This window comes from Aplysia californica, unplaced genomic scaffold, assembly GCF_000002075.1.
Source record: "Aplysia californica isolate F4 #8 unplaced genomic scaffold, AplCal3.0 scaffold00094, whole genome shotgun sequence".
NCBI classification, from domain to species: domain Eukaryota; kingdom Metazoa; phylum Mollusca; class Gastropoda; order Aplysiida; family Aplysiidae; genus Aplysia; species Aplysia californica.
Genome location: NW_004797364.1, coordinates 1,324,578 through 1,339,094, shown reverse-complemented (window position 1 = coordinate 1,339,094; position 14,517 = coordinate 1,324,578). Strand labels below are relative to the sequence as shown.

Here is a 14,517-nt window from a genome sequence, read left to right as displayed (position 1 = left end):
TCTTTCGATCATCTCAACTCTTGACAAAGCAACTTCATACATTGTCAGTGGCCACGCCAATCGAGGGTAGAGGGCAAACTGTAGACACCATATCTTGTGCTTTCCTGGAAGCTTTGTCTGGTCAATTGCTTTCAGCCCATTTTCAGCCTGCTTCATGATTTCCACGCCTTGACTCCTATCAGACAGAGTTCCTGAGTACCACCGACCCAAACTTTTCACGGGTTGTTCTTTTACTGTGGGCATTTGCTCCCCTGCAATTGTGAACTTCAGTTGCTTCTGTTTTCCTTTGTTAATAGTCAGGCTTCTAGACTTTTTAGCTTTAAACTTCATCCTGGCCCAGGTGATAAGCTTATCGAGCCGATTCAACACACTTTGCATTGTGTCTCCATCTCTTGTCAGTAGGGTCACATCATCCATAAAGGCTTTCTTTGGTGATCTCACCTTTGCTTCTTCTTCACAGCATTCTGCAGATCTCAGTAGCATCTCCATTACCAGGATGAACCAGATGACCGATATAGAGCAGCCAGCTGCAATCCCAATCTCTAGTCGATGCCATTCCGTTGTGAAATTTGCGGTTGAGAATCGCATCTGGAAGTTACTATAGTATTCTCTCATAATGTTTTGCACCTCTTGTGGGACGTAGAAAAAATCCATTGCCTTCATCAGCAATTTATGGGGAACAGACCCGTAGGCATTCGCCAGATCCAACCACACTACGTTTAAACTTTCCTTGTTTTTCTTGGCCTCTTGGATTGTGTCCCAAATGGTGAAAGCATGCTCGATGCAGCCTGGGATCCCTGGTACCCCGGCTTTCTGTACCGTTTCATCCACATAGCCGTTACTTTGCAAATATGCTACAGTCCTCTTTGCAAGTATTCCCATAAAGATCTTGATGATTGAAATAGGTCTGAACTGTCCTATCTCCTTTGCATTCTGTTCTTTGGGTAGATACACGCCCTCCGCTCTGCACCAATCTTTGACGATTTCTTTGTCTTTCCAAAGGCCTCTTAGCATCTCAAAGAGGGTGTGTCTCAGTGTGTCGCAATACTTGAACACCTTATAAGACACGCCATCTCCTCCAGGTGCACTTTTTGCTCTTGCTTTTTTTACGAACTCATCTACTTCTTTCTCTCTAATTGGTCCCAGGTAATATTTGACGACGGGGGCAGCTGGACGCTTCAGGCCTCTCATATAAGGAAGCGGTTCTTCTCTTCTTGAATCGCTGTACGTCTGCTTAACATAAGCATCGAGTTCCTCTTTCGTACATTCCAATTTACCACTCCGTGCCTCTGTGAACAGTTTTTTGGCTGCTTCATAAGGATTCTTCAGAAATTGTTCACGTTCCCTTTTTCTCTCTTTTCTCCTGGTACACCTTCTTTCGTGCCTCTGTAGGTCTCTGCTTTTTTTCTTAAGATCTTCAAACAAGATTTTTAGGCCTTCTATCTCTTCTGGTGGTGCGTACTTTTTCTGCTTTTGCAAGTCTCGTTTCTGTTTTCTTAGCTGTGCAAGTACTCTCTGCCTTCTACTCAATCCACTTTTCTTCTCCGTCTTTTTCTTTCCTTCACAAATACCAAACTCTTTTATTGCCGAGTCATAGATAATGGTCGCAAACGCACTCAATATTTCTTTAGCATCCCCTCTGTTAGAACTCTTTTTGACTTCTTTCAATTTCTTCTGGACTTCTTCTTCTAACGTCTTGTATTTTGCCTTCTCCTTAGCAGCAGGCCACAGTATTCTGGGTTTCCGTAACCCTGGTTCCGTTTGCTGTTCCATCTCTTGCTGAGACAGGGTGAAAGGAGAGTCGACTGAAGCACTAATCGCTCCGCTGTGGTTTTCATCCTGGGATGATTTGCTTCGCGTCTTACAATCTGACGATCTGCACTGTCTAACAAATCTTAATTTTGTACAATTCTGTACAACAAATCTTAATTTTGAAAGACTAGTAGTGCTTGTAGTGCATTTTTTCTCTACTAATGCTCAAAGACACATTAAAGTAACTATCTAGCTAAAAAAGCACCTACACTAAAAATTTACTGACAATCTCTGCGAACCTGCAGAGTACTGAAGCAATAAATCTTTTAAAAAAGAATCCACCCTCTCCCCCCAAAATAACAACAAAATATATATTTGACACTGTTAACCCCCCCCCCAAAAGAAATATTTAAAAAAAATGCAGATTTAAACACACTTTACTCATACTGGTAGTCTTGGTAGGCAAGCTCAAAATCAAGTGACATCACGCATTACATACATAAAGAGCATTATCTAAAATACAACATGAAGAAGTTCAGAATATTGTAAAGGATGGGTCACTTTCCTACTTCAGAAAAGAAACAAAATGTCCACAAAAAAGGTCAGTGGTGACATTAATATTAACTCACTGAACCATACGGCACTGGCCTGCTCTCTGCTACCGTCTGTTTAAAGATTTTGTGGTGTTTAAAAAAAAGCTCAAGTTATTATCAATGAAACACCAAGAGACTTGGTTAAAACATTTCATTACAGTACTGTTGACTAGTGCTGGATCCCGGTATCGATTCCGTTCGCTGCTCGCAACTCCCACTTCCGGGAATCAACTCCCAACTCACTTGGGCAACTCAGTTCAACTCAGTGCAATTCAGTGATTCAGCAAAGGTTTTCTGCTATGAATATTAATTCTTTAATCTTAATTGTTAAAATGTAATGAGCCCACGGCAGTTTATGATGCCAAAACAAAATACAGCCAGCCTTTCTATGAGCGGCAGTAGATTTGCAGGTCAAAAAAGCCTGTCAGCTGTCAGCGAGTAGCGAGCGGCAACACCGGAGATTCACCTCAGAGCAACTCACTTGCTGCTCGCAACTCAGTGAATCGATTCAGGAGTTGACACTATATTTAGTGCGGTGAGTGCGAGTAGACCTGTCCGCAACTCAGTGAATCGATTCAGGAGTTGATACCATATATGGTGCGGTGGGTGCGAGCAAGCCTGTCCGCAACTCAGTGAATCGATTCAGGAGTTGATACTATATTTAGTGTGAAAGATGCGAGCATACTACTCGCAACTCAGTGAATCGATTCAGGAGTTGTTCCTATATGTATAAGCCTATAGCTTCAACTCAGTTCATAGGTCATTGATGGCTTCAACTCAGTTCATAGGTCATTGATGGTTTGGTGCTATGAATAGCTAGTCTTAGGGGGGAAGGTTATGCTATAGTTAGGTAGTCTGTCGTTCAGCCATTGAGAGCTTGCATGGTTGGAAGGGCAGAGGAGGGGGGTCGGTGGGCGGGTCGGTCGGCTGGGTAGGCTATCATGTAGTGTGGGCCCGCGGTGACGGCGCGTGTGACGAGCGATGGGGTAATTATTACACTATTTATGAATAGGCACCGGCAGAGTAGCCTGTGAATGGGTGTAACACATGATGTAATGGACTACGTGAGAGTGGGCAGCGCGCTGCTGGGGCGACTCACCCGCTGTCGGTTGCACTAGTTTTAAATCTAGGCCAAGAAGACTATATCTAACGGGGTGTAGGGTTAGACGAGTGGCACATATTTAATTAGGGACGCTTAGAGCTGAGCTGTGATTGGCTTTGGATTGAGACGGAGGTTATTATACAATAGTAAGGTCCTTGACTTTGGGGTGAGTTGATGCATGGTCAGTCCATTGTTTATACATTACAGGGGGGTGAGCTGATGGAGTTCACTGGTAACTGACTTTGAAATGAGCTGCAAAGTAAATTAAAATACGATGCATATTAAAATAAAGTTTAAACAATTACAGTAATATTATAACATACACAGACATAACACCCGTCCACAACGAAAGCAGAAGATATGTTCTTTAAATTGTTACGTCTAACAGCTGTTCTCTCTATTCAAATAAAGCAAATTAGTATTCTCTTTGATTAGCTAATAACTTCCTCGTATATAAACGATGGTTATCACAAATTCCACCACCCCCTGAGCTTTCTCTGATCTGCTCTACACTCTTGCGCTTGTTGTATGCTCGACTTTCCTCATCTCTTGGCTTACTTGACTCCTCATACTTTTTTTTTTTTTTTTGCCTTTCACATTATTTTTTACTCTTTACGATCCCTTGTTTCTCTGTTGAGGTCTTTGTATCTCTGGAAATTTGCATATATTATTTATAAAATTTATCTTGTTGCATTGTCGCATAAAGTTTAATTGGCTGATTGCACTACATTGTCCATTTCTGTTGTTTGTTGTTGAAATTTACTCTTATTTACTCTTTGTAAGAACTTGTTAATTAGGAAATGTCTGCCAAGCCAAGTCTATGTTGGAAATTGATAACACAGAAGAATGGCGGTGTTGGCGGTGCCAAGATTGCTGTGTGCGATGTATGCAAATGTGAGTTGGCCTACTCGGGAAGATCAACTACAAATCTGCTCAGGCATTTGAGAAAAAAACATCCTCTCCACATTGCTCAATTTGAGGAAGTGAGTGAAAGCTCATCTACTACAAGTGTTCCTGCTGCTGCCTCTTCTTCGACTACTCAGAGCTCTGCGCCCACAGCTGGTCCAAGTAGGTCTACACAACCAACTCTGTTCGACACCATAGAGAGAGTGACAAAGTATAAACCAGGGAGTGACAGAAAGAAGGAACTAGACAACTGTGTGCTGGATCTGGTTACAGTCGACCTACAACCTCTTTCAGTGGTAGAAAATACAGCGTTTCGGCGACTGGTGAACAAGCTGGATCCTCGTTACGACATCGTCTCAAGAGAGGCTCTTTTCGAAAGCGGGTGAGCTCATCTCGGCCAGAAGGGGATCTTTGAAGCCTGCCAATGTAGATATGATTTTGTTTTTGAACAGTGTAACACGTTTTTGAATTTGTTGTATAATATTGTATTATATTTTTATTTCGCTTCTTTGTCATGCTTATTTTGATACTCTGCATTACTGAATATAATATAACATGTGTGTGTGTGTGTGTGTGTGTGTGTGTGTGTGTGTGTGCGCGCTAATAAAATGTAGGGCGTCATTGTACCCCCCCCCCAAAAAAAAAAACCCAAAAAAACCCCCGAAAAATCTTTTAAGTTCTCAGCTGCCCCCTCGCCACCGTCTGTATTCGAAAAAAAGGGGAGCCTTTCCCGCCGAAAAAAAACGAAGGGGGGGAGGGGGGGAATGTACGTGACGCGACCCCCCCAGGGGTGCCCCCGGGGGGGGGGGGGGGGGGGTTACGTGACGTCACAGGGTGCGAGTCTCAAGCCAGTTCGCAACTCACTTGGAGCGAGTAGTTCGTGCTCGCAATTCACTAAAATTTTTAGGAGGATCCAGCTCTACTGTTGACCCACCACCAAATTTAAGTTCTTGATATTTTTTAAAACAGTTTTTGATATACAGATATATAAAAGATGGTTCCAAAATGAAAGAAAAAAATACTTGACAGACACAACAGATCACACATATATCATAAACAACTGTATAAAAACAGAAATATAAGATAAAACTTAGTAATTCAAAAGGGATGTAATTAAAAATGTTTTCAGCATTTTTTGTTTGTTTTCAAAACACAAATTCTATGTCAAATTCAGTTATTGTAATTATTTCCAAAACTCAGGCAGCCATGAAGTGTGCACCGCACTGAGGCACAATGTCATTGTGAAACAACAAATACAGGACATGTGTTGAAATTTTATGACTTTAAAAATGGATAAAGCACTTTCATTCTCGCTTTGTTTGCAAACTTTTATATGGTTAGCTGCTAAAAATGGATAAGTTGAGATGGTTTTATGAAAAAACAAACTGTTTGACATCACAATCTACCTGAGAACACTGTGCCATTGTTGTTGTTGGAATATGGACACTATTGATGAAAAGCAATTTTATCAGGTCAGGGTTCAGTGAGCTAAAGGGCATGAAGAGCAGATATATAATCTGTTTTTGGGTATGGCCTATCAGGTAAGCCATTTTTGTTGTTGGTCAAAATGTCAGTGTCTCAAGTACACAAATTCATTCCACAAACTTGTGCATCTCAAATTTCCCCCTAATCATAACTTAAAATATATTTTGAAAAGTTTACCATTTTCAGAACAAACAGTAGGTTCATGGTAGGACTCCCTAAAGGTTGCCATGTCAATAGGTGCCATAGGTGAAAAGGCAAGAACAGGAGCAAAAAGTAGCATGGCAAAGGGAGAAGGAAGCAGCCCTGGAAGCAGACAGTCAACTGAGGCCAGCTGTTGTCCCAAGACAATGTTGAATTCTGAAAGAAAAAAAAGTTAGCAAAGTATATTAACCAGCAGCACATCATTACACAACACCACTGTTCCAAATGGGAAAAAAAAGAAGTACATGACAATACAGTCAAAACCTGTTACAACATGCCCTGATTCAAGAAATTGGTCACTTTTAAGCACAAAGGGGCTATCATGAAAAATGCTGTTTTGAGAAAATCAAAGGCAAAGTTTTTGCCCCTTGTTCATTTTCTTTAAAAGACAAGGAGAATTTTCTCTCTAACCAAACAAATATACACACAAATGAAACCAAACTTCTGCGGGTAAACAATGCCCACTTTTGGTGTAGGTCAAGATTTCTGGAAACCCCCGAAATCTGGGTTAGCCCGCTTGTCCTTAAAAGCGACCAATTAATATGTGACAACACGATGGATCAGGCGCTTGCCATTTTATCGGCATATGGAGTTATTTGTAAAATCCTTGTTCCATTGTTTTTCTTTTGATGAAAAAAAATTCCCATCTGTGGGTCCCTTGATGTCAGAAGTAAAGTTAATGAGAAAATGACTGCCAAAGCTAGAGTGTCCATGGAAAGTGTACAATTTTACGTCTTTTTATGCCTTTGATCAATGGTTACTTGTACAATCCGCTCAAAAATGTGTGTTTTTAAAAATGGACATAAAAGATGTTGAACCAAAAAGAAATATAGATAGAAATTGCTCAACGGACAGAAAAAACGTCAGATTCTCAGATTTCATTATATTGAAGAATGCCCGAATTCACAATGCTGCAACACAAATATGTTGTACAGTTTACAAAGTACAACAATCCCAAACTTTGTCCAACTTATGACATCTTGGTCAGGTAAAACAGCAAAAACCTTTCATAAAAGACAAAACAATACAAAACAGAATCAAAACACCTACCCAAAATGAGTCTGGACAAAATTCTTGCATTCTAGTAACAGTGCAAAAATATCTAAAAGCCCCTTCATAAAACAAATTAATTAATGGTCAAAGTCTTGCAGCTGTAGACACGCATGGCACCTGCACAAAAAATGAAAAAGAAAATCATTATTAACTTTTGAAAGCGCCATAGAAAATAAGTAAAGACATTTTTGCATATGAATTGAAAATCTAAAAGCTACATTCTCTAACATATGTGAGGCAGCGTGGTGAAATCAGGCGCTCGTCAAAATAATCAAAGTGAAGAAACTGACATTTTTCGGCAGGTTTGTGAATTTTTGTTGAATTCTTGTTTTTTGGCTCAACACCTTTCATGTCCATTAAAGAACACATTTCTATGTGGATTTTACTGAAAAATGTCGATAAAAGGCACAAAAAACGTAAATTTTCAGTTTCCACAAACTCTCAAGCTAAGGAAATAACTGATCTTTGAAGGTCATTTTCTCACTAATTTTACCTCTGATACCAGTGGTGACCCCACCTCCTTCTTTAGCAAATATCTCGACTTGTATTCAATATAAACGGATACTTTTCTAATCCAAAGCAAGACAAATGAACACCCTTTAAGATGATACCAAAAACTCTAAATACCCCAAAATTAACGAGAGGCTGATTCTACCGAGCCGTGACGCATATTAGAAAATCAACTGTTTTAAGTTCATTTTTGACTAGACATATAAAATATTCACTTTAGTAATAACTTTTCGAGTCACAAAATTACACCGTTGAGAAGCTTCTGGAAAATGAATAAAAAAACACTCTTCCAAATAGAAAGAGTTTTTTTTAAAGTTCAGTCATCTACACTATTACACAGAGAGGAATAGCACCCATGTCATTCTTAGAAATTAACAATGTATGCAGTCAGAATGAACTCCCCGTCGGCTTTCAAAATTCAAAGGCCTTACGAATCATCATATTGCACGGCATGTGAGCCAGAAGATCACATGCTCAGTGAATAGCACTGTGAATAGTAAGTGATTATTGAAATGATGAATAGTGGGAGTTAAGGACAGACTTTTTAAAATTATCATAAATAAGACAAAACAATTTGCCCGTGGTATAAGATAAATATAAGATATGATACATCTTTATTGTCCACATCCTAGCACATTTGTTCGGTGTTTCACCACGTACACACATACCTAAACCCACAGACACACACACCTACATCCACACACACACAAACATGCACACACACGCATATGCACACACATGTGCACACCCATATACACATTGTACACACTCTTCCCTTACACATCCTCTCTTCCACGCACATTTGTGCACCCAACCATAATAATACACTAGTATGCTCGCACTTACAAACAGGCTCACAGTCATTTATGTACTTTATAAATATAATGAACAGTAATAAAAACAATAATATATGTGAAGCTAGATACATACTCAGTTTTCAGATTGTAACTTAATGGTAGTATTCTGATGCATGCTCTTAGGTCATTGTATGAATACTTATAACAGATGATTAAGATGGAAAAGGTTTGATGAATGATGGTAAGAATGACCTTCTGTATCTTTCTTTGTTACAGATCAAAAGCCTAGGTCTTTTACTTCTGACAGATATTTTTATTTGAGGGAAAAAAGAACTTTATTGTCCAAAAAATGTATAATATAATTGATCGAAGTAGGGGAATGTAGATGTTGAAATTTTGCATGCTTTTCGTATTCATCGATTCAATTTTTCTATATCTTGTTGTTTTGTATCTGTTATAATACAGAAATTGATCATACTTTCTATGGTTGAATGATAGAATAGGACATATCAATGATTTATTAACTTTAAAATACGTAAACTTCTGTAGAAAAAACAGTCTTTTGTTCATTTTTTATTTATGCAGGAGAGAAGTGTGGACATGCCAGTCGAGTTTGTTTTTGAATTGGTATGAATAGTGACCCCGTGCTTCAAAGCATTGATGGAGTTTTTCCCCTCAAAATCGCACAGCACTACTATTCCAAACTCAGTATCATAACATAAAAAAAATTGAGACCATTATATTATTTTATACATCCAAAAATTACACATTGTTCAAAATTGTATTTCACTGTCTCATTTTATTTAAATTCTCCAAATAACGATCAGAGAAACAAACAAAAAATATCATTTGATTTTGCTATATGTGTCAGTTTATTAATAGATAAGCCACGTAAGTGTAAATACTTTTTTCTCCTAAGCTGTGCATTTTTTATAATGAGGATGAAATAGTTTAAGGTTAATTTTTAAGGCTTCAAATTACCCCTGATTAGTGCGTGTGTGTGTGTGTGTGTGTGTGTAGGGAGGGAATCAATTAGAAGTTTTCCCCTTATACCTAAGAGTTCACTTTTGTGCATCAAACCATAGTCGAATCTGCCATGACGGCCACCTCTATAAGATGATCACCTGTACACATGGCCACTTTCCATTTCCTTCCTTGCGTTTTTTCGATATAATTTAACTGTGTAAAACGGGCACCTGTCCAACGCGGCTGCGGCCACCTTATTTTAACACACAACCCCTATAACACCAAACAATTACAATAACACCTGTCTTAGACGGCCACCTTAGTAACTCCATTGTGTTTTCTCATAAATTAAGCCTTGGCCCCTGGCGTTGTGGGGGAACCGTCATAATCCACTTGGTCCTCCTTGTCTGGCACATTTCATTTTGTCACCCTTACACAAAAGCAGCAACAAAATTTTTTTTTTAAAAAGAGCGAAAACAACAACAAACAACAACAACAACAACAATGTGGCTACCTTCGGTTGGGACCTCAGAAAGGAATGGTTTGTTTTCTTCAACTTGACAAGTCCTGCCTAAGACGGCCACCTGTCTTACTGCCACTTTTCTCCTTTACAATGGGTGGCCGTCTTACACAGGTTCCACAGTATAGACCCAGGGAACATCTACTCTATCAGACTTTCATGTCATTGCAAAAACTTATTTTCCATGCACATGACTTTAAACAAGGAATACAGTCTATGAAGTGGCAAGCCATACTTAAGTACAGCTGGCCTGACAGACTAGCTGTCCTTAAGTACAGCTAGCTTAGCCATCTAGCCGTACTTAAGTATGGCTATCCTGCCAGTCTAGCCGTACACTTAGATCTAGGTTTGGCCCTATTGACTGAAACCTGTTTTTAAGTACACAGGTCTCATTCGATATTCAGAGGTTTAAAATACATGCATGTCAGTAAGGCATTTTTTCGTTTCGTCTGAAATGCAAATCGCATTGCAAACTAAAATTTTATTTTTACAATTCAGCCATCATTATTAAGTACAGCTAGCCTGCCAGTCTAGCCGTCCTTAAGTATGGCTCTATTAGAACCCTGTTGAGTACACAGGTCTCATTAGTAGGCCCAATTATTTAGAATACATGCACTGTCAGTAAGGCACCTTTTGGTTTTGTCTCAAATACAAATATGTACTGCAAACTAAAAATTTATTTTTACAATTCAGTAAGCCTATTCTTCACTGTTTGTCAGTCTAGCCATTAAGTACTGCTAGCCCAGCCGTCTAGCCGTCATTAAGTAGGGCTAGCCTCTTCCTAAAGTCTATGTCATATATATGACACACGTGTCTGTGCTAGGCTATATAGCACACCTGAGGGTGGGTGAGAATAATGATACAGGGTGACAGTACCCCTGGTGAGAATAGCCACTTCCAGTCTTTCCTGCTGTGATAGCCCATTTCAATTATATGCCGTTAAACATTAAACGTAGAAGACGCATCTTTCTGATTGGCTGCTAATTTTAGTAATGTGATGTCATCACTTCCTGGGATACCCACAGACTCCGTGGAGGTACCGCATGGAATGGCGTGTTTTCGGTAACATTTCGGAAGATCTAGTGCTAGGACATGATGGAAGATCACATTAGATATCTAGAATCTAGATCTAGATCGTTGATGCTCAGAACAGTAAGATTAAGAATGCTGAAGCTTGAAATTGAAACACGGCAGACACAAAGACAATAAACCGCATAACCAAAGATGCTGGAGGATTAGATCTAGATTAGATCTACCCCCCCCCCCCCCTCCTGCATTCTTCATCACTATATATGTAAATATATATATATATATATATTATAATATATATGAGCATTTGCCAAAAGGTGGGATTCCTGGGTGTGACAAATGAGGTCCAAAATCAACCTTATGTAATAATTCTTTAATCACCCATATAATATAGCCTAATGATTGCTCTTTCAGGCTCAGTAACTGCCAAAGCTGTATATGCAATGGTCTTGGTGTAATTCTGACTTGAATGACGGAAATAGCAAAAAGTTCGTTCATAACAATGATGACACAAATTTATGAATACTCAAAGTTCCTTTCTTCAGCTAGGCTGATGTTATATTTTGAGACATAGCAAATAACTTCCAAAAATACACAGAATTGAAAATTTATAAAAATCTTTATTAATTTTTTATAAAATTACTTTTTTGTGTCATAATAGTTATGAACGAACATTAAGTGACCAAAATACTATCAATTATATCAAGTTTCATCGACTAGAATTGTCTTAAATAACACTCTGGTATAATTATAGTCAAGTGATAAATGAAAGACCATTGAACAGCTATTTTTAAACTCAAACTGGTCTTAGGGCATATTATGCATAAATTTAAAGTTCGTTCATATCCATTATGACACACTGTTTCGTTCATAACTATTATGACAAATTTTACTTTTGGCCCCTAAAATTTACTTATATTGTTCTGTCTTTCACATAAAATGGTTTTCATTTATGAGGCTTTCCTTAAAATATGATAGATTCCTCTATGTAGGGAGAATTCAAAGTTTATTTCCTGAAAAACCCTTAGAATACCTTTAAAATGGTTCGTTCATAACAATTATGACAAACTTCAATTTTGACCTAAAAATTTACTCATTTTGACCAGTCATTCATTTTTTAAAACTTTTATTAAATGAAACTCTCCTCATAATATGTATCTCTGTACATGTTTTTAAAGTTTGTTAACACTGAAAAGCTCTCAAAATATATAAAATGGACTATAAATAGTTCGTTCATAACCATTACTACAAAAGTATAATACTAATTAAAATCCACACCCATACACTTCTGATAAAAATCAAAATATCAGAATGTATGCAAGGTCTATTCTGTCCTTTAGTTGGGTTAAAATTAAAAATACATCCCAAAGCAACTGTAAATTACATGGAATAAGGTTTCGTTCATAACCGTTATGACACACTGTCACGTTCATAACTATTATGACAAATTTTACTTTGGGCCCAAAAAATTAACTTATTGTTCATCCATTCACATAAAATTGTTTTAATTTATGAGACTCTCCTCAAAATCAGGTTATATGATGGAAGAATTCAAAGTTTAATCACTTAAAAAACCCTTAGAATACTTTCAATGGTTCGTTCATAACTATTATGACAAACTTCAGTTTTGACCTAAAAATTAATATTTTAACCTGTCATTTACTTTAAAATTTTATATTAAATGTAAGTTTCCTCATAATACGTATCTGTGTACATGTTTTTAATGTTTATCAACTCTGGAAAGCCCTCAGAGTACAATATGTAGTTCGTTCATAACCATTACTACAAAATTAAAATACTAATTAAAATCCAGACCCATACACTTATGATAAAAATCAAAATATCAGAATGTAAGCAAGGTCTAATACATCCTCAAGTTGGGTTAAAATTAAAAATACATCCCAAAACAATTGTAAATTACATGGAATAAGGTTTCGTTCATAACCATTATGACACACTGTCACGTTCATAACATGATGACAATCCATTATGACAAGCATATTTTTGCCTCTTCTTCGCTTCTCTTTTGAGTCATCAGCACGATACTCTTCCATGTTCATTCCACCATGTAAAAGGATGTTGTGAAACAGTGGGAAGTCCCTCACATGATATTTTGCAGAAATATCATAAAGTGTTTGTTCATAACATCATTATGACAAACCTGGATTATCTCAATCAAAGTCATATTTAAGCAAAACCATGCGATGGAGCGGAAAATTACCCTTCTGATGGATCAATGTCAAACCAATGTTTAATACCGGTCATTCCTCGGGATGATATGTTTAACGATTTGGGTTTTCTAGACCTTGCAAAGTCTGATGATGTAATTATGACACGAGTTATGAACGAACTTATAAATTTTACTCAGCAATAACATCATTAATATAAAAAAATAAAACTCTTTTAATGGACACACGCTGTTATGATGGTGTATATAAACTATTTTCAATGTTTGAATGCACTTCTGTTTGATAGTTTAAGATTAACAATATTCTGTATTTAACATACAATTACGTGTGCACTCAGGATGAGTGCCCTATTTTTAGTACTATTATCTTTCTATGTAGAGATATAAGATGCACACATCAATCTACTTGCTCATGCAGCTTGACCAACTTATTTCCTTGCCATATGCATAAAGTTTTCAGAAGAAAACATATTTTACCATGAGTAGTGGTTGATTTAAAAAGTCCTTAAGCAAACACCCCCACCTTTTGGCAAAAGCTCATATACATTAAATAAAAAAACTAAAAAACAAACCGCTACAAAGCAGCAAATTATAATTTATGGGACAAGCTGTTGGTCAGTCGGGAGGAGGAGAAGAGAAAAAACCCCCCCGTCCGGGACCGGGATCGAACTGCTCATAAAATCATAGCATGACTTCAAACGCAGACGCGCTGTCTATTCGGCCATCAGAACTTCCGACAGCGAGAGGTAGATGAAGCTTGATATACATAGACACTTCCATCTTTGGTGCCATGCGGTTGGCTATATTATATCCTAGAATGTCGTCACGTGATCGGAGGAGTATCCTGGTCTGACGTCAAACAAGAAGGCCGCCTTACCTAAAAATAGTTTGCGTCCTTCTACGTTTAATCGCATCTATTTCAATTCCTTTTGTAGGTTTTGACAAGGTGTGTCGGTGATTTTGTAGTTTCGTTCGTTAAAGTCAAGAGTAGGGGGGTTTTAGGGGGGCTTACTCCCCTTACACCTAAAATCCCATAAAAATTAGGCCGGCACTATTTCTCCGAACGTTCGGGAAAATAAAGCTTGGCACTATTTCTCCGAACGTTCAGGAAAATAAAGCTGCGCACTATTTCTCCGAACACTCTGAAATATCATCCTTCCCCCCAAATTTCGGATATTATATAGAGATCTATAATTATAGTATGGGCCTACCAAAGATTGTTCGTACACAATATGGTTCAGTCGGTCCAAAAAATGTCCGCAGTAAATATTTATATAAAGAAATGCTACAATTCCAAACAGTTTTTCGCTATAGATATGACGTGTTGCCTATGAAAGGTGCTGCTTTTAAACGTAATGTGTTGTGTTCACTCGTGTGCTGTCTAGATCTAGATCTACGGAGGGTTATAATTGATA

General features: G+C 37.9%; 1 protein-coding gene across 6 annotated transcripts in view; it reads right to left on the bottom strand.

The window, feature by feature from the left end:
• LOC101863573 (multidrug resistance-associated protein 1) overlaps positions 1–14,517 on the bottom strand; it is a 57,945-nt gene that overhangs the window by 41,207 nt on the left and 2,221 nt on the right. Inside the window, exons 2-3 of one of the 6 annotated variants that reach the window (XM_005095047.3) lie at positions 7,090–7,209; positions 6,016–6,195 (exon numbers count right to left, since the gene is read on the bottom strand). The exons of 1 other annotated variant lie outside the window; for it this stretch is intronic. In XM_005095047.3, coding sequence (XP_005095104.1) covers positions 6,016–6,195; positions 7,090–7,119 — 210 coding nt within the window. In that variant the 5' untranslated portion in view covers positions 7,120–7,209. Of the gene's footprint in view, positions 1–4,638; positions 4,904–6,015; positions 6,196–7,089; positions 7,210–14,517 lie in introns of those variants that run through there. 4 more of the 6 variants (XM_005095050.3, XR_001184726.2, XM_005095048.3 and 1 more) reach the window with 4 other exon arrangements.